At 50.9% G+C, this 21580-nt stretch overlaps 1 protein-coding gene across 1 annotated transcript; it reads left to right on the forward strand.

Annotated features, from left to right (window-relative positions):
- Window positions 1-10362: 10362 nt before the first annotated feature.
- On the forward strand, window positions 10363-20489 carry UTS2B (urotensin 2B). Its single transcript, XM_037909027.2, has 5 exons — window positions 10363-10669; window positions 12931-13032; window positions 16788-16825; window positions 18849-18942; window positions 19848-20489. Exons 1-5 carry the CDS (start codon window positions 10567-10569, stop codon window positions 19871-19873), a joined length of 363 nt encoding a protein of 120 aa, XP_037764955.2. The 5' UTR covers window positions 10363-10566; the 3' UTR covers window positions 19874-20489.
- Window positions 20490-21580: the final 1091 nt, after the last annotated feature.

Raw genomic sequence — 21580 nt, forward strand, 5'->3', positions numbered from 1 at the left:
AAAGTACATCGCTCAGGAGTGTGGAAAATCCAGACCCCTGAGCGACATAGTTCTACCCGTATGTCCGTAGTGTGACCTGGCCTTGGTTGCTTCTGGGTGGAGCGCTGCAGTTACTCCCCAGAGGGATGGAAACAAATGGTTACAATACAAAATGAAATCATAAAAAATGTGAACTATGGCCCACACTTAGCAGCAGCAACCTTTCCTATCTTATAAGGCAGATCTCCCACCCTCCCGCCGAGTTCAGTTTGTTACAGAGCTGGCTGGATTCCCAGGAATCAGGATCTGTCTTTTACAAAACATCCCCGCAGAACAAGATGTCTCCTCAGTGAATGGGTGCAGAGAGTCTTTCTCCACCCTGTGACGTACTGAACCCACCTTTTGTCTTCATCCACTGGCAGGGAGATCCCCGTCTCCTGTAATGCTCCTTTTTACTTCCAAGTGGTTTTGATTGTTTGCAACTGTTTTTGACTGTTTTTCATTGATTGTTCTGGGGTGGGGCAAGACAATTGAACCTTGCATTACATCACTGGCTGACCAGGGAGGGGTGACAACTCCCTCCCACTTGGATGGCTCATCATGAGACAGACGCATCCCTGGTGACTTACTCCAAGGCCATAAGGCATATTTTGTGACTGTATTGAAAACATTACCCGCACACATATCTCACAATGATTATGAGTATTGATAAGTTACAAGCTTTCAGTAGAGGCCTCACACACTACCCTTCGCAGATAAATACATGAACGTGGTATATTAGGGGTATTGAGTTTGCCCGGTCTCAAACAGAACTTGCTTGTAAAGAACAATGAACCCTTTGCCCATTAGCACCAATGGGCCTCTGTGTCACAGATGGATGTTAGCCGCATCATTTAATGCACCTAGAAGGCACTTAGGCCCAACAGAAGTTAGGAGCCTAAATATCCTTCAGGATCTGGACTTTAGATGTCACCGTATTGGAACCTGTAGAAAACAGAATTTTGTGATAGTAGGTGGTGGAGAGGGGTCCACAGTTTGCACCTAGACTGTTGCAAACACTGCCTGGTTCTGGACAAAATTTTAATAAACTGTAGATACATTTAAAGAAAGTTCAACGGGGCTGAAATCAGTGCACTGGACACCAGGCAATGGGGTCAATTCAATTTATGGAGGGGCTCTCACCATATTCCAGACTGAATAATTATTCAACCCTCTTAAAATCCCACTTGTATTTTCAGCTGAGAAAGTTATTTTCACTTCTCCTCCTAGACCCATCTCCCACTGCACAGTACGGCTGGCAGATATGTTCCCCCTACCCCATACCTACACCACCACCACCCAGAAGTGACTGCTTTGCAGTGGTGGCGAATGGGCTGTTTTGTCCACAGTAGTCTCTAGATCCCAGGTTTGGGTGCCCAAGTTTTTGCACATACAAAAATTCCAGTTGACACAAACTCAAAGTTTTGTGCCTGCAAAAATTTTCCCTGGATTTAAGAAGCCCTGTTTCCCCTTTCCATGTCTAATATGCGCTCTCTTTCTCTCTCTCTCTCTCGCTCTCTCACACACACACATACTGTATTCAAAGAACATTATTAAGGTTGCAAAGTCAAACATTTACAAGTGAGGAAATGCCAGAATGAAGGTTGCCCATGCAACCCGAACTCAGCTCTCTTTTGCATAAGCATTATGATAGTCTTTAATTATATGGTCACATACTATTTTTCCACAGGACCCTGCCTCATTCAGTGCACTGGATGGATGATGCTCACATAATGAGCAGCTATTCAATAAATGGTTTTATTCTCACGGTTCAATGTATGAACCGAGGCCTTATTTACTGCTCACTCTTCAAACCCTGTTCTACATATAGAACGACTAACTTGGCTTTTCTGTGGTGCTCACTGCTATAGGAGCTGAATGCTCCACAAACATTAGTTAATTATCTCACAACACCCCTGTGAGATAAATGGGTGTGATTAGCCCCACTTTCCAGGGCAGAATTGAGGCTCAAAGAGATAAAGGTCAAGCATGTCCACTAATTTTGGGTGACTAATGTGAGATTAGGGCCTGATTTTTCAGAGTACTTACCTTGATCTAGCACTCCCAAGCACAGCTCCCAGCTCCCATTGACTTCAGGTGCAGCTGTGAGCGCTCAGCACTTCTGCACATCAGAACCCAGGATGGGAAGTCAGGCACTCAGAAAATGAGGAACGCATCTTCCTACCCCTGACTCCGGGCCCTGGCCCTTCTAGTTTGTTCCTGTCCCAGTCCTCTCTCTTCCCTCAATCACAGCTCTTCCTCCCAGTCCTCCTCCACCCAGGACCAGGCTGCTTGCTCCACTAGTCCCAGTGTCTCCCTCCAGGATCCCCACGAGAGTGTCAGTATTCTCCCCACCCTGACTCCCAGTCTCCCTCCTCAGGTTCCTCACCCGGTCTCCCCTCCGGGCTGATTGCTCAGCCAGGCCCAGTCTCCTCTCCCAGGCTCCTAGACTGAATCTACTCCTTCTCCCCCAGCCGCACCAACAGGTCTAGCTCTTGTTCCCACTGCAGTCCAGCCATGCTTCCCCCTCAGAGGGAGCCTTGAGGGCACAGGAGAGACAGTCTCCCTGCTCTCAGTTCTGGTGCCTTAGCACCAGAATGACCCACAGCACAGGGGAGGAACAATTGCAGCTTCTGCTCAGCTCCTGCAGCCCTGGGCTGGACCATGTTCAGTGCACGAAATCCGTGGAGAATTCAGTTGCCCCATTCTAGGAAGTCTCGACTGAGCATGGGCGAACTGAGATGTTTCTGAGGCTTTTTCAGTGAACTTTCTCAAATGTGGTGGTTTTTCATGGGAACAGGAAAAGGCCCATCCCTGACACCCACGCCACCTGTACCAGTTTGTAAAGTGCTGTGAATTCAGCTTGAGAAGTGCTAGGTCAGTGGACCGGTGAGTTCAGAATACAGACCCAGCTCCAGCTAGGAGACCGGTTGATCCCATGAGGGAAGCCGTGGCCCTTTGTCACATTCGGCATTGGATCCAGATCCACATTTCCAAAGTTCAGGGTGCTCAGATCCGGGTTTTGGTTTGGGCCTCTCTCTGTTCACGGCTATTGTCATTAATGACCAAGTGGAACCCAGTCATACAGCCTGAGACTTTTCACTCAGGTTTGCATTTCACCTGCAGCCGTTTCTTTTCTGCTCGTTCAGCCTGGCCCTGTCTCCACCGATCAGCAAAGATATTCAAGCCGGAGAGCAGGTTGGGCTGAGAACCTGAACGCTGCGGGGCACTTTCCAGGTCCCATGGGAGGCCCAAATCCCGTCCCCAGTGTGCGGGGGATTCCAGCGTGAGGCTGACTGGGGAGAGAAACCTCCCCTCGCAAAGTGGAGGGCTGACTGGGGATGGGGGAGCTCAGGCAGCAGGGTTTGTGATGCTGTAGCTGTGGTCTTGAGGTTGAAGGCTGAGGCTGACGATCCTCTGAGCTCCAGGACGGAGTTGGAGGTAGCGCCCCCCCCAGATATAATGTGGGCCAGGCACACTTTTAAGGGACACAAATATCTATTACCATCGACAGGCTGCAGGGTCTGTGAAGGCACTGAGCTCCTGAACCCCTCTGTTGCCCTTCCTGCCCCAGGCTGGCCCCGACACCTGGGGAGTAGAAATCACATTGGGCAGTCTGGAAACCTCGTCCCTGCCGTGGGATACAGACACAGCTTCCCCACGGCGAACAGGCCAAAGGGAGGGGTGCTTGGATGCCCGACAGGTGTGGCATAAAAGCCCAAACAGAAGAGCGTTGTCAGACGACACGAAGCACCAAGGGCTGAGGGAGCTGAAGTGCAGAGGGCACAGTGGGAAAGCAGCGTGCAGCGTTTACACAGGGGAGCGAACCAGATTTGCCTCCAGAATCGGTTTATTCAGTGTCCATTCAGAGCAGATGCTGATGCTATAATGTTCAGCCAATCAGCTAAAAACTCTCAATAATCCCGAGGGTCAGAGCGATGGGTGAGGAGAGGAACAGGAGTGGGAGAGCGAGAGAGAGTGAGAGGCATGCATTTTTAGATGAAAAGGATTTAAAACTAAAGGGTGCCTTTAGGAGGACACTGTGCTCTGAAACCAGCAACATCCTGAGGGCTGGAAAGACCATGAGGATCCTAAAATGCCTTTATTTCCCTTGGCCTCCCTTTTAGCTTCCCCTACGGAAAACTCATTGGAAGATCCAGGCCTGGGTTTAGCACTGTGTGACCTACTGGCTTCATATGCATGGCAGAGCGAGTGACGCTGCCCCGTGGGAGCTGGCCCACAGAAGGGATGATGAGGCCTACAACTACCATCGCTTAGGGGAGATCGCCCATTGCTCAAGCGGCTGGTGCCTACGTTTGTGGCGGGGATGTTCCTGGGGTCTGATCTGTAGCGATGCTGTCTCTGGTGCCAGCAGCATGCACGTGTGTTACATCTGGTGTCACTCCCGTGACTTCCATGGCATCCTGCTGGTATAATCGGCTGTGTTCAGAGGTCAGATACTGCAGCTGCTCCACGGACTGGGGTTGGGCCCAGGGCGGATAGGAGTCTTGTCACAACGGAGATTGATCCAAGTGGGTACCAGCCTGACAGGAGGAAATAGTTTCACTGACTTTAGCAGAGTCAATCCAGATTTACACTGGTGTAAACGAGAGCAGAAGATGGCCCCTTTTCAGGGCCCCGTGATGGGGTTCATGGAACTGCTACCTAGACCCCACGTTGGTCATTCTGAGTCATGACTGGGGAATGCTGTGTTCAGCGCCCTGTGAAATGGGCTGGGGTGGGGGTGTTACCGCCTAGGTCATAGTGGGAGGGAGCGGCACACCTGTCTCCCCGTTGTCAGTCTCAGTAGAGATGCCCATGCCCCTTCTGCCCCCTAGAGGAGATGCCTCCAGGTCAGGACATTGATGGGGTAGCTGGCACAGCTGCTCTGCCTGTAACCAGGGTGGCCTTCTTGAAATTCCAGTGCGTTTGTATCATTGTATTGTCTCCTGCAGCTGAGGATCTAAAAGCACTTAATCAACGGTAATTACCCTCCAGGGCATAGGTGTGCATCACTATGACCATTATAAGCAGAGGCAGAGGTTAAGTAGCTTGCCCAAGAACGCACAGCAAGTCAGGGAGAAAGCCAGGATGAGAACCCAGCTCCTCTCAGTCCCACTCCTTTGTGCTAACCACTAGGCATTGCTCCTCTCCAGTATGCCTCACCCCTGTGCGGAGCCGGCAGGTCCTTCCCTCAGTGTTAGTTACCTCGGTGAACAAGACCCACAGCGTGCGGGCAGCCTGGACCCCTCCCCTCCACCTCTCTTAGCAGAGCTTGCCAGGAGACAGTTAACCCAGAGTGTCTAATTTTATCGTCATTTTGGGCTGAGCAACAAGCACGTAGTGGAGGAACAAATTGCATCAGTCAGACTAAAAGCTTCATAAATATTGACTGGCTTTAACCGGCCCCCGGGGAACAGAAAGTCTAATTTTCTAATAACTACAGCTCCTGCCCCACTGAGGGCTGCTCCCAGGAGGGAGCGTGTGTGTGCGGAGGGGCGTTCTACAGGCACGGTCCTTTCATTCCCTCACTCAGAGACTCGCCCCCTTCCACGGGGCGGGGGGCACCGTGCCTGCGGGGGGTGAATGTGTGTGAAAGGAGGAGACACTTGTGTCCAGCTGGGAGGGGGAAGGGGATTTTCCGTCGTTTCCCCTTTGACTCTGACTGGATAGCTACGGGTGAGGACGTGGGGCTGGGTGGGGTGGGGTGGGGAGGCAGCCTGGGCAGGGAGAGGGCAAAGTCCTGGCATGGTGGGAGGAGCCAGGCCAAGCAGGGAGGAGGGAACCTGACTGGAGGAAAGGGAGTTGGGGAAGGAGGACTGAGGGAGACGCCTGAATGGGGCGAGGCACGTGGGAAGAGGAGTCCAGGGGGGAAGGGGAAGGTGCACTGGAGTGAGTGGGGGGGGGGAAGGACCTGACCGGGTGAGCGGGGAGAAGGAGGAGTACCGGGGGCCAGAGGGGACAGTCTGGCCCTACGGGAGGAGAAAGCTGCATGAACGACCCTGTCCAGTGGAAAGAATGAGTGACGCTGACAGTGGCCCTGCTCCGGGGCAACGTTCCCCGTACCCCCACCCCCGCCTCTATGAACAGAGGAACTGTGGGCACGAGGCCAATGTCTCTCTGAAGCGTCCTTCTCCCCTGGCCAGTGATGCCAGCCGACCACTGTCATTAGCTATGGCCTGGGGGACGCAGCGATGACATGTCCCGGACGGGAAGACTCTTTCGGGAGGTGCACATTCAGCAGGGTGTTTTCACCAGGATCCAGCGTGCGGCGGCTCAGTGGAGAACACAGGAGCCAGGGCAAGCCCAGCCCACGCCGCTCCGGCTCACCTGGAACCCACGCGGAGCGTGAAGCGTTTCAGAGGCTCCCGAGTGCCAGTGAAGACAGGATTTCTCTCTCCAAACCCCACCTCTGCTGTGTGAAGCGGCCCCTCCACGTTCTCTCCCTCTCATCAGTCCAAGGCTGGTGGCATGTCTTAGCAGTTATCTGAGGAATGTGTTGAATTCTCTTTGACTGATGCTTGTCCCAGAGGGTGAATGCTGCTTTGGGATGAATCCGAGGTTAGGCTACTTGGAAACTCGATCCTGCAGCCGGTAGCTACTGGGTGAAATTCTGGCTCCACTGAAGATAATGGCAAAGCCCATTGATGGCACTTATCATGACTGAATGGTTTATCGCACAAGAACCAAGAGGGTCTCCACAAGGGGCGGAGAGAGACGAGCCAAACGCATAAAGACATGGAGGTGGGATTACACTGAGGAGCTTAACCTCCTCTGTCCATACACAGAGCTGGTGCATGTTGAAGCAGCTCCTCTGAGGTTAGTGGCATCCAGCCAGCTTGCCCCTGGTCTGCATATTCCCAACAATATGGACTGGTGGGTTTTGTCCATTGTTGTTCATTTCCCTTTTGACCCCAGATACATTATGCTGAGCTAGCAACAGCTTCACAAGCTTGTGCCCATGAGAAGCGGCCATGACAGATTAGGACCATGAAGATTAAAGTTGGCGAACTCTTATGTTAGGCGCCAGCTGCCTGCAAGTACAGGAGGCAGTCCTTCAACAGATGACGTGCAAGACATTATTGATGACTGGAGCTGATTTTGAAAACAAGAAAAATATCGCAAATATTTCGTCCAAATTTGTTTCCATTTAATTGAAATGTCAGTGACATTTTTTTGTCAACATTTTGCAACTTGACAAAGCTTCTCCCAGCTGGACGAATGAGCCAAACACAGAGTCCCTTTTATTCAGCCCTCATTCAGGGAAACCTCTCATTAAGGCCAATCACTGCCATCCAATAATCCCACAGCAGCAATGAACCCAATAGGACCTTTGGGAACAGGCTGGCATGTACAGATCCCTCCCACTCCTCTAGATACCTCCTCATTCTGTACCAGCCAGTCTCATATCCGTCTCATCAGATCTGGCTGCCCATTCACCTTCACCCAGGTCCTTCATTTGGCCAGACACCTGACATTGTAGGATCCGAGCCCGGCAGAATGATCACGCTCCGCACCGTGATCACACTGCAGCACCAGACCCCACATGCCCAACGTTGGAGAGGTGGCACCATAGATGCGAGGACACTTTGGGCAACTAAACGGTCGCAGCAGCCCAGTGCTACCTCCCTGGAATTCTCTGCAATGAAAGAGCAAGCCCCAGAGAGGAGCTTTTCCAGCATCCTTCTACAAGATACTACAAAACATCAGCAAAGCCTTGTTGGTACCAAGGGCTGCTGACAAATGGATTCAGCAGAGACACCTTACTCAGACCTATCACCAGGAGAGCAGCAGCCACCATTGATATCAATACAAGACTCAGTTCTACACCAGGTCTGGAGACAAACTGAGAGGGGGCCAGAAAACCAGCTGCCGCAAGTGTTTCTGTAGCTGACGCTTCCCTCTAAAAGGGTGGTTTGAGTCTGAACTATAATTGATAAGGTTGTAACATCCACAGTGAGTTCCTGCTTAAGGTGGTACTATTTCAGCCTGAGAATCACTTGTTATGTATTAAACTGATCTTAGGCAAACTGGTGACATGTGCTAACTTGTGTGTTATCAGGGGACGTGCTCCCAGGATAATGTGGGATTTCTCATGTCTGAATGGAATAATAGCTTCAGAGGCAGTGAGGGGATAGATATCACAGTCAGCTGATGCACTAACTTCTGATGATGGAGAAAGTCCTGGTTTGTTTGGTCTCTAAAAGATCAGAATTAGAGCTAGTGGGAAAATACCAATATTTTGCAGGAAGTTTTGAAAATTTTCTTGCAGGAATTTTTCAGGTTTGTGCAGGTTGTTTTTCTTTGTTTGTTTGTTATTGAAAACTCCAAATTGAAAACCTACATTTTTTTCAGCTTTTGGTAATTTTCATTTAAACAAACTCAGAAAATTTCATCAAAAATGAAGTATCTCCATTTTGACCAGAAGTCATTTTCATTTAAATTACTTTTTGACCAAAATAAAATAAAATAAATTCAACCACCTGTAATTGACATTGTCCTTGTTTGAAATCTAGGCCTCCAGGTGGCCAGTTAATAAGATGCTAAACACACTCATATCATAATTGAGTTGCAGGATAACTTTCAGCTTCTCTGGTCCTGGGAATCAGCGTAGTCACTACCTTTTGTCAGCACCCCAAAAGACAGATTGCTTTTCCCTCTAGCTTTATAGTCCTGCCAAAGCCAGAGAATCATAGGGTTGGAAGGGACCTCAGGAGGTCATCTAGTCCAACCCCCAGACCAATCCCCAATTTTTGCCCCAGATCCCTAAATGGTCCCCTCAAGGGCTGAACTCACAACCCTGGGTTTAGCAGGCCAATGCTCAAACCACTGAGCTATCCCTCCCCTCCGTGTTGCACCTCATTTGGCTAGAGGATAATGGTTTGCACATGCCCTAGAAGACTGATTGCATTGGGACAGGACACAGCTGAAAATAAAGATGCTGTCATCCCAGCTATAGTCGCGCCCTTCCCATCACAGAACTTCAGTGCAATCCAGCACGATTGCCCACGTCTGCTCAGGTGAGCCTGGGCAGTGGTATAGCAAGCAGGGGTGCAGCAAATCAAGATCAAGAGGGAAATGTGCACTACACGACCTTCGTGTGCTATTGTCCCAATTCTGCAAGGACGCATTGAACATTGTCAATGCAACTTCCATTGACTTCAGTGGGAGCTGAGGCCCACTGGCACCTTGCAAAAGAGCATCTTGTGGGGTCAGGCCTATATGTCTAGCAGAAGCCAGTGCTATTTGTCACTCATTCTCATGAGCAACCGCTGTCATTTTCTGCACTTAAATAGCACCTTGCACCCAAAGATCTCAAAGGGTTTCACCAGCATTAATTTGTTTAGTCCCCGTTGTATAGCTGGGTAAGCTGGGGCATCACAAGTGACTTGTTCAAGGTCACGCAACAAGTCGTTGGCAGAGCTGGGAAACAAAACCCAGAAATCCCAACTCCAAGTCAATATTGCCTTCCAGTGAATGCTAATTGCAGGCAGCATGAGGCGGAGTGAGATGGGCAATTCGGGACAGTGTGCGGCAGCCAAGAAGATCAGGTGAGTCAGTGGCACCGTGCGTCCACACCAGCTTGTTGCGAGTACAGGCTGTGAGTGACTCAGTTCTGCAGCTCATCTTGGCAGCGTCACTCCGGGGACGTAGCAGGGGCCGAGAACAGAGTTTTACCGGGACGGTTGTTCTTGCAGCATCTTTCTTGGTATCATAAAGTTGTAGTAGAAAATTACTAACAGGTCACTGAGAGAGCTTGGAAGGCAATACATACAAGCCAAACAAGATGGAGCCAGACCCCTAAAACAGACACTGAAAGGTTGCACAGTGCATCATACCACATTTTATCTTAATAAAATATAGGCATTTGCCCAAAAAAATGGATCATCCAAACACCCTTCCTTCTCCCGAATGGACAAAACTGAAGGGATCTGGCTCCTCTTTGTTGAATTTCATATCTGATGTCAAATGTTAGCCCCAGCCTAAACTCTACCCTGCAATCAAATGCAGCATTTTGCCAGTTGATGATAAAGCCAATGCTCAACAAAGTCATTGTGATGGAGCAATGCACCTGAGTGCCAGCAATCAGTTAAATTAAATGAACAGCCCCGTCTTCCCTTCCACCATTCTGGCACTTTCTACATCTCAGGTTAATTAGCACAGGCGCAGGAGAGTACAATAATAAATTGCAAAGCTCCCTTCGAGCCAGCTCACGGAATAAATTTCTGTAATAGAGTCACAGAACCTGTATATGGATGCGCGCGTGTGTGTGTGAGAGGGAACATTCATTGGATTGGTCAGATAAGAGACATATTGACCGGGTTCCTTATGACGTCTGTTCCTGGGTTGATCTGTCCATTATCCAAGGAGTGAATCATATTGACAGGTTGAATTATATTTCAGAAGATTTTTTTTCTCCCCCTCCTCCAAAGACCATTTGTAATCCTTGCACATTCACTGGCTTTTAAAAGTGAGCTCCTCTGGAGCCGGGTTGCACTGAAGTCCTCCATCGAGCGTGAAGGAAGAGTTCTTTTGGGTGGCGGGAACATGGAGAAAATCTGTTCTGTCCAGCTCTGCCTTGGGGTCCTAACTGTTTTCTCCATAATGCTGTCGATACCGTCTGCACATGGAAAACCTCTTGCACTACAAGGTAAGCTGAAACTCAGCCTAGATGACGCAGGTAGGTACTTATCTCTGCTGGTTGGTTGGTTGGGGGATTTTCCTTTCTGCTTGACACAACCCTACAGCATTGATTTTCACATGGGAAGGACATAAGGTTACCCATTACTACCTCACTCTACTACACATGTGAGCGACTGAGAGGCCTCATTCTATTCGTGTGACCTATAACCACCCCATGTCCGTTTCTGGCTGTATAATACATCACATTGAACAGTGACAGTGTCAAATCGGAAGGGATGCGTCTGATGAGAATGTCTCTTGCTACTCATAAAGAAAATCTCTTAGGGAAAAAAATGCCCTGGCATTACCCAGTGATGGTCCTGACACAGAACGTACGAGATCTGCCAGTTCCTAGGTGTCAGCGCTAGACATTTTAGCCAAGGTGGCTTCTTTTTCACCTGTTCTTCTTTTAGTAACTTAAGTGCGTCTTGGCTTGCACTTATTCTGCAGGGAAATGGTGTCATTAATCTTCTTTGTTACAGAGCCTGTGAGGGGGAAACGAGCAGCCAAATATCAGCTGGAAAATAACATTGCTTTTAAATTGATTTTTCCTCCTCTACTGCCTGGTTGGTTTTGTAATAATGCCTTTTATTTTGATTGTGCATCTGTATTTTTTTTCTAAAGCAAACTCCAACATGCCTCAAAATCATCATAACCCAAATCCTCTTTAAACTCACCATGATAAACACATCCCTCTTGTGACTCCGCTAAATTCCAGGGGGTTAATTCCAGCTTGCAACTGAGATGAGGATCAGGCCCAGTGACACCGGTCAAGGTACCATGCCAGGGACGAATTTGGCCAGCATTTATGATCATCAGAGTAGGCACAGCTCCTCAGCTCCCCCAGATTTATGCAGCTCTGTCTAAACAGACCTCCCACACCTCCTAAGCCTCCACTAGGCTCCATGAGATCAGCTATAATAATAATGGGTTGGCCCCTGTGTGTATGTTTTGCTTTAAGACCATCAGGGTTAGATAAGGGTGAAGCCACTTTGGTAAAATGATTGCCCCTCCTCTCCATGTGCGGAGGGAACGGGAGCCTGGAGGATCAGGAAGAGAAGAGTGCTGGTCCTCTGGCACCATTCTTGCCTGTCTATGGTCTCTACATGAGCCCCTCCATAGCTTTGGGAGCTGAAATGGGTTTGGAGCCTGGGCACTCTCCATGCATTGTCCCCACCGCTTGCCTCGCAAAAGTTAACGCTGACTGTGCGCCCGACTCCTCGCTTCAGGCTATAAACGAGACCGGCTGGGCCCCACTGGGAGGTCCTGGTCTCTTCAGTACTACAGGGTCTCGGTGCATACGGCCCTGGTCTATGGTGACTGTCCAGTGATCAGATATTGGTGGATCCGTGGGGTTTGGAGAGAATCTTTCCAGGGAGCAGCGACTCCCCACCCTCGCTAAGGGAGCAATACAGAGAACGCTCTGCCTGGGGGTTTCACAGAGGGCCTTGTCCCCTTTCTGGCAGCAGGCAGTTGATTTAACAGGCTCTGGGAGGATTCCCCTTGTGCACAGGGAATCCCCGGGTGGCCTAGAGTCAGCCCAGGAGGCTTTCCGAGGAAAATGAAGGTATGTCTTGGACATCCATACCGGCTGGCCCTGCCTGGCACCTGGAACAGTCCCTGGCCCCATGGGTGGACAGGAGTAGCTCTGAGGCCAGGCTGCCCCGTGGCTGGCCCTAGACTGGATGAACACAAAGGCTTTTTGTCACCTGTGTTGTGTGCATCTCAAGCACAGCATGGGAGTTAGTACAGAGGTGGGGCTCTTACGTCTAGGCTGGAGGGAACTCCAGTAAGTGTGTGCCAGGGATCAGCCCTGTACTGGTCTCGGGGAGACAGGCTGGATGGAGTCCCAGCTCCTCCCCAGCTCCAGTGTGATTCTGGGGGGGCAGCTAGGGGGGGACCAGGTGGGAGGGAGTCCCCAGTGTGTGGTGACGGACTAGGCAATGCAGCTGTCTGACTCCCCTCCACGTAACAGGGAGGGACCACGTTGACCAGGACCTGTTAGAAGCGGTAGCAGCCATGAAGCAGCTCTGCTGCGGCTGGGGGTGAGGATTGCAACCCCCAGCCCCCCATGGGAGACACCCCTCCCCCAGTACATCTCCCTCTCCCCGCCCCCCATCCCTCCCAACCTGCCATTATGCAGCAGTGATTTCTTTCCCTCCTGTCTTGTGCTGGGGAACCCATTTGTCCCAGCATCCCAGCCTGAGAGAGGTGTTTTATGTGCTGCAGAAAGCCCAGGGTTTCCGGAGAGAGGAGACACCAACCACCAAGATGCGCTGATGACTCTGCTGCTTAACCAAAAGCTCGGCTGGAGGCAACCAGCGGACAGCAGTAAGTGCGGGGGCGGGCGACACGCTCCTCGATCCCATCTCCCATCTCCCTGGAGGGAGCTTTGTTTATTTGAATACTAAGGGCCTGATCCTTCAGGGCTGAGCACCCGAATTACCACGGCTTGCTATGGGAGTGGAGCCCGCTCAGCACCCTGTAGGATTGGCACCTACGCGCAGTGGATCAGACCGTCTGGGACACTGGGGTTACTCGCTGCTGCTTTTCCATTGCAAGTCTGACCTGAAGCCATCTTAGCTGGCCCCCGGAGGCTCCTGCAGCACGGGGGGATTCTCAGGTGGCTCTGAATTGCCGTAGACGCTTCTACAGCCCCCCACGCCCCCGTAGCAGACACAAGTGGCATGGCTAGTGACCAGGAAGCCTGACGGAAGCGTCCCTGCACCCCAGCGATCCCTGGCTGCTGAAAGAGCTCTATCCTGTGCCAGCAGACTGGTCCCGCTCAGAGCAAGCCCCGGGTCGAGGGGAGGGAAGCCACTTTTGACACCCCCTCCCCCATGCCGCAACTAGCAGCCCTGGGATGCAGCTCAGGGTCTGGCTGGAATGTTAAAACTTAGGCAAGATCTTCACCAGGAGCTCACACAAATAGTTGATCATCATTTATAACCAGGGTAGTTGCTTTACAGAGAGCAAAGAGGTGATCGGGCTCAGCCGGAGTCCACGCTTACTAAGGTTTCTCTGGATGAGCTAAGAACCAGGGGGAATGCCCATCAGAACCTGACTTATTGTTAAAGTTGGGAAAAGTTCAGCCAATGGGATTTTTCTTGCTGATCCGTCCCTTTGCAGTTCTGGTTTGGCGGGGACCGGAGGCACTGAGCTATCACGTGGGGCGTTATCCCACCCATGAGATCTGACGTGACCAAAAACCAGAGAGCGTAATTCTAAGGGCTCCAGGCCTTCCTGTCGATTTCGGCAGGATCCCAACCCCAGAATGCGGCAGGGTATCGTGAGACTTCTCATGGCATAAAAGGAGGGAGCATCATTCAAACTTATGAGATAACATTTGCTCACTGAGGGCCCTGTCCAAAGCCCATTGAAATCAATGGATGGGTTCTCACCGGCAGCGTAGGTCTTCAGAGCAGGACTGTGCTGTGTTCTCTACACAGTGACAATTCAGATGAAAACAGGAAAGCGCAGGGACAAGCAGGGACAAAATGCCCCAAGGACTGCAATGGTCTCCACCCTTCCCTCTGCTAAACTCAGTGAGGCAGCCGTAGTTCTGAATGGCTGAATGATCCTGCAAAGCAAACCGATTAAGTCCTTCTGCTAATGAAGGAATTCAGCTTACAAATGGGACGCATTCAAGAACGAACAGGGTTATGGGTCAGTGTATTTATTACTCCTAGAGGCAGACTTCATTTTATGCCGGGCAACTGCCAACAATTAATCTCCGAGGGAAGTATAGGCAGAGGCTTTCCACCCAGGCAAAGTGTCGTCAGTAAATTAGCCTTTTTTGTTCTCCCCCGAGACCGTCTGTTTCAATGTCAGCTGCTGTTCATTTTCGGGATGCCGCAGTCCTTGGCCAGCCCGCTGGCTTGTGGGAACCGGAGCCAAAGCAAACGCCCGAAATGCCGCAACACGTGGATGGGTGTGGCAGTAACAATCGTAAGCGCTTAGGTAGCAGTTTTCATCCCTAGAGCTCGGAGTGCTTTTGCAGTCTCTGTTTCGCTGATGTGAAAAGCGGGTCACAGAGCCTGAAAGGGATTTGTCCAAGGGGTCACAGGAGGCAGAGCCAGGAATAGAAGCCAGCTCTCTTAATTCCCACTGGACCATGCTGTCTTTTAAATCAAGACTGATATAATGTATTGGCTTTATGTCTTTTCTTGCCCCTTTTGGCCCAAGCAGTTAGCCAATATTCTGAGTCTTGCAGGTTGTCTCCATTAGGGGAAGAAATTGATGGTGGAAACAGACGTTTCTTTGGTGCAATCCTGTCTATTTTCTGTACAAAGGCCTGTTTCCCTGAATGCAGTAAGAACAAACAGCAACAGATAGTTTCCGGCCCCACGGTTCCATGCATCTTTCCAACCAGCACTCTGCCCAAAAGAAGCTCTGTCTCTTGGCTTCCTCTCAAGGCCACGTTACCAGCACTTCTCTGGATGTCTCCTGGCTTTCTGGCCACTTTCCTGCTTCTCTCAGGGCTGGTCTGCGCTACAAAGTCCTGCTGACATTGACAGGTCATCTAGGAGTGGGGAAAAGCCCTCGGTGTAGCTCTACCAACAGAGGAGTGCTTCTGGCAGCATATCTAATGTCATTTGGGGAGGGGGTGTAGCTGGGCCCGCAGAACTCCTTTCACTGGCCTAAGCTGCGTCTCCAGGAGGGGGCTTTGCTGGCCTAGCTGTATCGGCAAAGGCTCTGTAGACAGGCCCCACGCACAGCTGCCGTGTTTGCACTGAACACCCAGGGAAACACCTCTGCCCACACAGCTCAGCTTCTGACTGGCCTTGCTCGTAGCCTCGCCCCTTGGGCATGTTTTCTATTGTGTTAGCTATGATGCTCCATCAAGGCGCTTAATTGCTTCTTACTGTCCCGGGGTGCACCACTCGTGGCTTGTCTGGCACCTCCTCCTGGTCACTCTGGGGATTAGCTCTCAAGGTCGACGACCCTTCCGTGGTCACATGCCACCACACCACGTCTCCAGCTCTCCTCTTGTTCCAGGCACCGCAGCGTCCTCTTTGTGACTCAGCCCTCCGGCCGGGGCACTCAGTGTCCCCCTTGTGGGGTACAGTCCTTCAATTCTCTGCCCCTCCCACAGTGACCCCATTCTTCCCATTCACTGTCTTCCCATTCACTGCCCCCTGCCTGGTCTATGCCGGTGGCTGGTAGGGGAACCCGGGCTCACCACTGCTCTGGATTCCAGTCCAGGGGCCCTACACCCAGTAGTCCTGAGCTTTCCTCTCCCAGCCCTCACTGCTCCTTTCCTGGCCTGCGTCCAACAACTCCTGGTTCCCCTCCTTGCTCAAACACTCCTCCCTCTTCCCAGGGAGTGACTGACCCTTTCCCAGCAGCAGCCCGTCTATTGCCAGCTTCCTGGCTTGATCGGCCCCGCGTGTTCCTGCCCAGCTGAACCTGCATGCAATCAACTCCCTGCTCCCTGGCTCTGTCTGGGCACCTTAACCCCTTCCGGGCCTGTGTGGGGTGGACACCCCCTCACACTTACATTGATCCTGAGTGAAGGGTGGTTAGATGTGGATCGGCCACAGCAAGGTCTGTGATTGCCAATAATCAAAGACACGGGTGCTTGGAGGCACCAACGCTCTCCAGCATAACCGTAATGGCGACTGCATTGCTCTCTCCTGCTCTGGTCACTTAATCATAGATACATAATTCCCCTGTTGCTTTAATCTGACAGAGCCTGAGTTACCGGCCTTCAGGGCCTGGGGCTAGGCCCATTTGTTCTGGCTTTTGCCCATCCAAGGTGATGGAGAGCTTCTGAGTTGTCACTGGCCAGTACATGACCGTATTTTAGCTGTTATATTTGTACCCATCAGGTATGTTTTATAAGTTACAAAAGAAACATGACAACCTGCCGCGTTTTTTATTTAGCATTAAGGGAAAGTCCTATAGAACTTGTAGGGAATGCCAACTCTTCTGTTGGGTTTTCAACTAACCTATATTTTCAGGGCTAAGTAGGAATGCAATGGTAAAGAGGCCTTGCACTTATAAAGGGTGAATGAGGAAATTCCTTCTCATGGGGGTTTCAGGAAGCATTACAGATATTTACACTACCTGTGTTCTTATTCCAGGCTTGGAGCTGGCAAAGAAATTTGAAGAACTTGAACAGGTGAGAGGCGCATGCATTGATGCGGAGCAAATGGGACAAAAGCCATTAGTGTGTCAATAATACCCAGACTGGCCTCGTGGGTACATTGCGATCCCCGGCCTGTTTTCCTCGATTTCAGTGCCGCAGCGTGAGAACGGGCCGTCTCCTCAGGAAGAGGAAAGCACAGCAGGGGTTTAAAATACTCACCTGATGGAAGAAATACATTCATAGATTGCCAGGCCAGAAGGGACCATTATGATCCGCTTGCATAGTACAGGCCCTAGGACTTCCCCAAAGTAACTCCCAGAGCAGATATTTTAGAAAAACATCCAATGGTGATTGAAAAGTGGCCAGTGATGGAGAGTCCACCATCAGCTTTGCATTGGGAGCAAGCTAGCCGAGAACATTGTTTAGGCTGCAACAGTGACCCATCTCGGCCATATTTAAAGGGCCAGCATCTGGAAAGGCACGCTGGGGAAAAAAGTTCCCAGAAGAGGGAAACCCTTCCCAGGGGAGAGGTAGAAGGGACTAGCTACAGAGGCAGGAGCTGCTGCTTTGTCATGTTTAATCCCATCACTGGGTCACACCAAGGAGCTATGGGTGGGGGGACTGGTTCAGATTAGAGACGGGACCACAGCACAAAGTCCTTCTCCTAATCTGAATTTTCCCAGGTCCTTTATGATGATTGTTTGTGTCGCAGTAGCACTTCGAGGCCTACGCCAGGAGCATGTCTCCATTTTGCTGGATGATCCACCCCACTGTGAGTGATAGTCCCTGCACCAGAGAGCGGAGGGTCTAAGCAGACAAGGCTGGTGTAAGCGGGCGCCCTCACCTCTAGGGACATGGCAGTGCAGGGAGCTTGGTCTCTTACCCCTCGGTGGCCAGTTCGGTGGCTGTGATGGCTAGTCCCAGCCGGTGTCTTCTCCCCTCTCCCTCTCTGTTTTCTGGGCCTCAGCCCGCCGGCCACATCACATGACAGTTCACTCCCCTTCCAGGGTAACAAAAGAGCCATCCAACTTAAAGTCCAAATCAAATGCCCAGACTAGCAGCTCTTCTGGCCCCGTCGGGCGCCACGGAAGTTCTCTGCATCTCCTGACCCTGCAGTCCCCAGCAGGACTGCCCCGCTGCTTCCCTTCACCAGGCATGCCAGCAGCTTACCTCTGAGGATCTCCCTGCTCCTTTCAGGCCACATCTCAGGGATCCCCCCCCACACACAGGAACCTACTCTGCTCAATGGGGAAACTCAGCCTGACTTCCTCAGGCTCTCCTGCTTGTTCCTTCCTCCTGGGTCTTCCTCCCTCTGCTGAGTTCCCAGCTTTAACTAGCAATCTCCTGGCTTCACCTCCCTAGCTAATTAAGTCAATTGCAACCAGCTGCCATCACAGATCCACCCTTATGTTTCAAGTTCATTGGTTAGGCTTAGCTGCTAAACCATGGGCATGACTGAGCTCAGCTTGCCTCAAAGGGCCAGCCAGCCTGTGACAGGAGAGAAAGCGTGTGAGGGGAAACTGAGGCACAGGGAGTGGAAGTGACTCACCTATGATCACATGGCAGGTCATGGGAGATCTGGGAATAGAACCCAGGTCTCCTGACTCTCAGTCCAATCTGCCTCTGCAATGTGTCACTATATCAGACCTAGCTGCGACTGGGATAGAGACGGGCCCCAGCACAGTGCCCTGATTCAGATGGGACCTTTCCCAGAGATCTGGGATATTAGGATCTGGCTTCCTGAGAGCTATGTTGCCAGAGCAGAAGCACAGAGTCTCCTTGCCGCGGACGGCCCTCACCTCTAGAAGAGGGAAAGAACGGCCCTTAACATGGAATCCCTGCCACAGAGAAACCAGTGCCACAGGGTCACTGCTGCCAGAAGGGAAAGTGAACGGGAGACGAGCGTGGAAAATGAAGGGAGGATATCAAAGCCACAGCGGCAAGAGGAATAAGGCGGTGGCACTCTATGCAGTGATAGGTGGGTGGGTGGCTCGCGGGAGAAGGGCTGGGGGTGGGTCAGGAGAGGTTAATCTAACCTTGTGCTTGTTCCAAACAGCTGGAGAAGTTAAAGGAGGAGCTTTTGGCTGGGGAAGGCTCTGAGGAGGCCTACGCCGAGGCGGGCCTGCTGCCATCACACCCTGACAAACGCGGTGGGTTTTGGTTTTAGAGCCGCCTCTGTGAGCCCCTGGGGTCTATCTGCTTGTAGCCCTCCTGCCTGCCTGCTCCCTTTAGGGCGTTCTCTCTGCACCCCCGGGGGCGATAGCAGATATGCTGAGAACCCCAAGGCAAACAGAGCTCAGCCATCCATTGTCACCAGCTGGGCATCTACGGGCCTTGCCGTTGCTTGCTAATTAATCAGCCTTGTTGACTAGCAGCAGGATCTCCTTCTAGCCTGAGCTGACTGTCCACATTTCCATTTGCTTCTGATAGTTTAAGGGGCTTTGTCAGCATCCTAAAATGGTCCTATTTTGGTCCCTTTTGGTGGAAAATCAGAAGCTTTTAAGAGCTTGTTGGTTCATAAAGGAACTGTGGAGCCCAGGCTGTAAGGAATAGCTCTGTTGAAGGTCCTCATGTATAAAGGAATTTTAGCAACTGGAACCACTCCAGGGATCCTTTAAGTGCTTCTAAAATTCATTTGCAAACTTCAAGCAGCCTTGCAGCAGATGTCTCTTTTCAGTCAGGAGAGGATTTGGAGTTATTTGGTACATCCCGGCTCTCAATTCTGCAGAAACCTCTTTTTTTGCAGAGTGAGTCGGCCCACATTACACAAGCTGATAGTGAAAACGTGTCCCCTTTGCCAAGGTCACTGCTCTCCTGTGTCTCCGTATGGGCAAAACAAGGAGCAATTGTTTGTGTGGCTGAGAGACAGTGAGGAAGGACATGGAAATTAACCAAGAATACAATGAATTAGAGGAGGCCAAGATCTAAGATGTCATTCAGTCCATTCCCCCTGCCAAGAATGCAGGATGGCTGCCTACCTCCAGTCGAGTTTTACATGAGCTTCCACCTGCAAGACTGTTTCCTAACATCTCTCTTTCTCTCCTGGCCTCCTTAGCCTGCTTTTGGAAATACTGCGTGTGAAGCCCCGCTGGGACTGGAAGAGAGAGAGCAGGCCGGCCCTGAATTGCCTCGCTGTGGTGTCACTGTGTTAACGTATCTTCTGTACCTTCATCGTGCTGCTCCCTTGGGTGCTTTTCCCAGCGAGGAGCTAGGCAGGGCCCCAGTCAGGATTGACAGGAATTCAGACAAGACCGGGAAGTTCCCACGTTTCACCCCTTCTTCCCTCATACTCCTCTCCCGTTCCATTTTTATAGCATCTGCCTACCCTGTCTCCTTTCAGCATATCACCGATTTGCTCTTATCCCTCCACTTTTCCTCCACTCCTCTTTTCTCCAGGTCCTCCTAGTGCCTCACCCTCCCGTAGCCCCCCTGAGCGTGAGAGGGGAATGCCCTTTGCAGCTGCTATTCACTGTGGTGTCATTGGTCCCATTCCCCTTCTAAACCTGGGCCCAGGACAACCGCACCACCCATCTCCTGTGGCGGTGGCAGGCCTGGAGCTGGGAGGGGAGGTGTTTGCCATTTAACTGACAAGGCGAATAATAGCGGGCTGAGTGCATTGTACGGATTTGGTTGGCTTGTTGCCACAGCTTTGTAGTGTTGTCTCTATTTGTGTCCTGTCGGCGTGCAGTGTGTGTATCCTCCAGTCTTTACTTTAGGGGAGAAAAGGGCCAGAATTCCGGCTCCTTTAGGATATAAGTCAAATAAAGGTAAAATGCCAATTTATATTTCACAGAGTCCCCTGATGTTTTCTTTCTCCTGCATTAGCATGGCCCAGGTGTCCAGGTCTGTTCTTCCCTCCATACTCGCGCTTGCATACTCGATGCATGTGTTCATTTTCGCATAGAAATGGCCACAGTTGAATAGACCAAGGGTTTATCTAGCCGGGTATTCAACAGTGACAAAAGTAGCAGCTGCTTCCTTTGATCAGGTTTGGGAATCAGTGCACTTCCATGTCAGAGATGAAGCCCCAGTACTAAGCCACTGGTCCACCTTCTTTGAGTGCCAACCTACCGAGGGTTGTGACTCACACGGGTGGACTTCACCCAGGCTTTACCCATTCCTGGCTTCACCCTCTGCCCCATAACTATACCCACACGCATAGAATTCACAAAACATCATACTGCTGCTGCAGGCATTCATCTGAAAGTGGCACTTGTTCAACTAACCAAGGAGGAGAATATTTTTTTAAATTATTTGCAAATGAAATACATCCAGTTCCTGGGCCATATTCCCAAGTGTAAATCCAGGATCACTCTGCTGAAGCCAATAGAGTTAACACTGGATTCCCAATAAGATAAATAAGAACAGAATTTGGCTTTGCAGTATGGATGAGTGAAATGATTTGGGCTATAATTGGACATGTGTCTCCAGGCCTGTCTAGCCATAGTATTTAACTGCAGGTTGCCTGGTACACATTCTTCATAAACACCACTTCCCCACAAAGCATCAGTTATTATCCTACACCAGCTGCCTGGGCTCTGGCAAAAGGTGCATGTTTACACCAACAGCTTGGAGGTTCTTCAAGAACAGGGGAACTACATGTCTTGGTATGATGCCAAACCTGGCACACATCAAATGTCGATGTACTTGGCATATATTAGCAGTTTGCATACATTAGTTCAGTTTGATCACACCCAAAGTACATTGTGCTGCGAAAGTTAACTCTTTGGGACTTGAACCCTGAATCTTACCCCTCTCCTTCTGATTATGGATACATATTCAGTATCT

Source organism: Chelonia mydas, chromosome 9, assembly GCF_015237465.2.
Source record: "Chelonia mydas isolate rCheMyd1 chromosome 9, rCheMyd1.pri.v2, whole genome shotgun sequence".
NCBI lineage: Eukaryota > Metazoa > Chordata > Testudines > Cheloniidae > Chelonia > Chelonia mydas.

Coding starts and splice junctions, on each gene's coding strand:
- UTS2B (XM_037909027.2), top strand. CDS start 10,567: ATGGAGAAAATCTGTTCTGTCCAGCTCTGCCTTGGGGTCCTAACTGTT. Junction 16,826..18,848: donor AATTTGAAGAACTTGAACAG/GTGAGAGGCGCA, acceptor TGTTCCAAACAG/CTGGAGAAGTTAAAGGAGGA. Junction 18,943..19,847: donor ATCACACCCTGACAAACGCG/GTGGGTTTTGGT, acceptor TGGCCTCCTTAG/CCTGCTTTTGGAAATACTGC.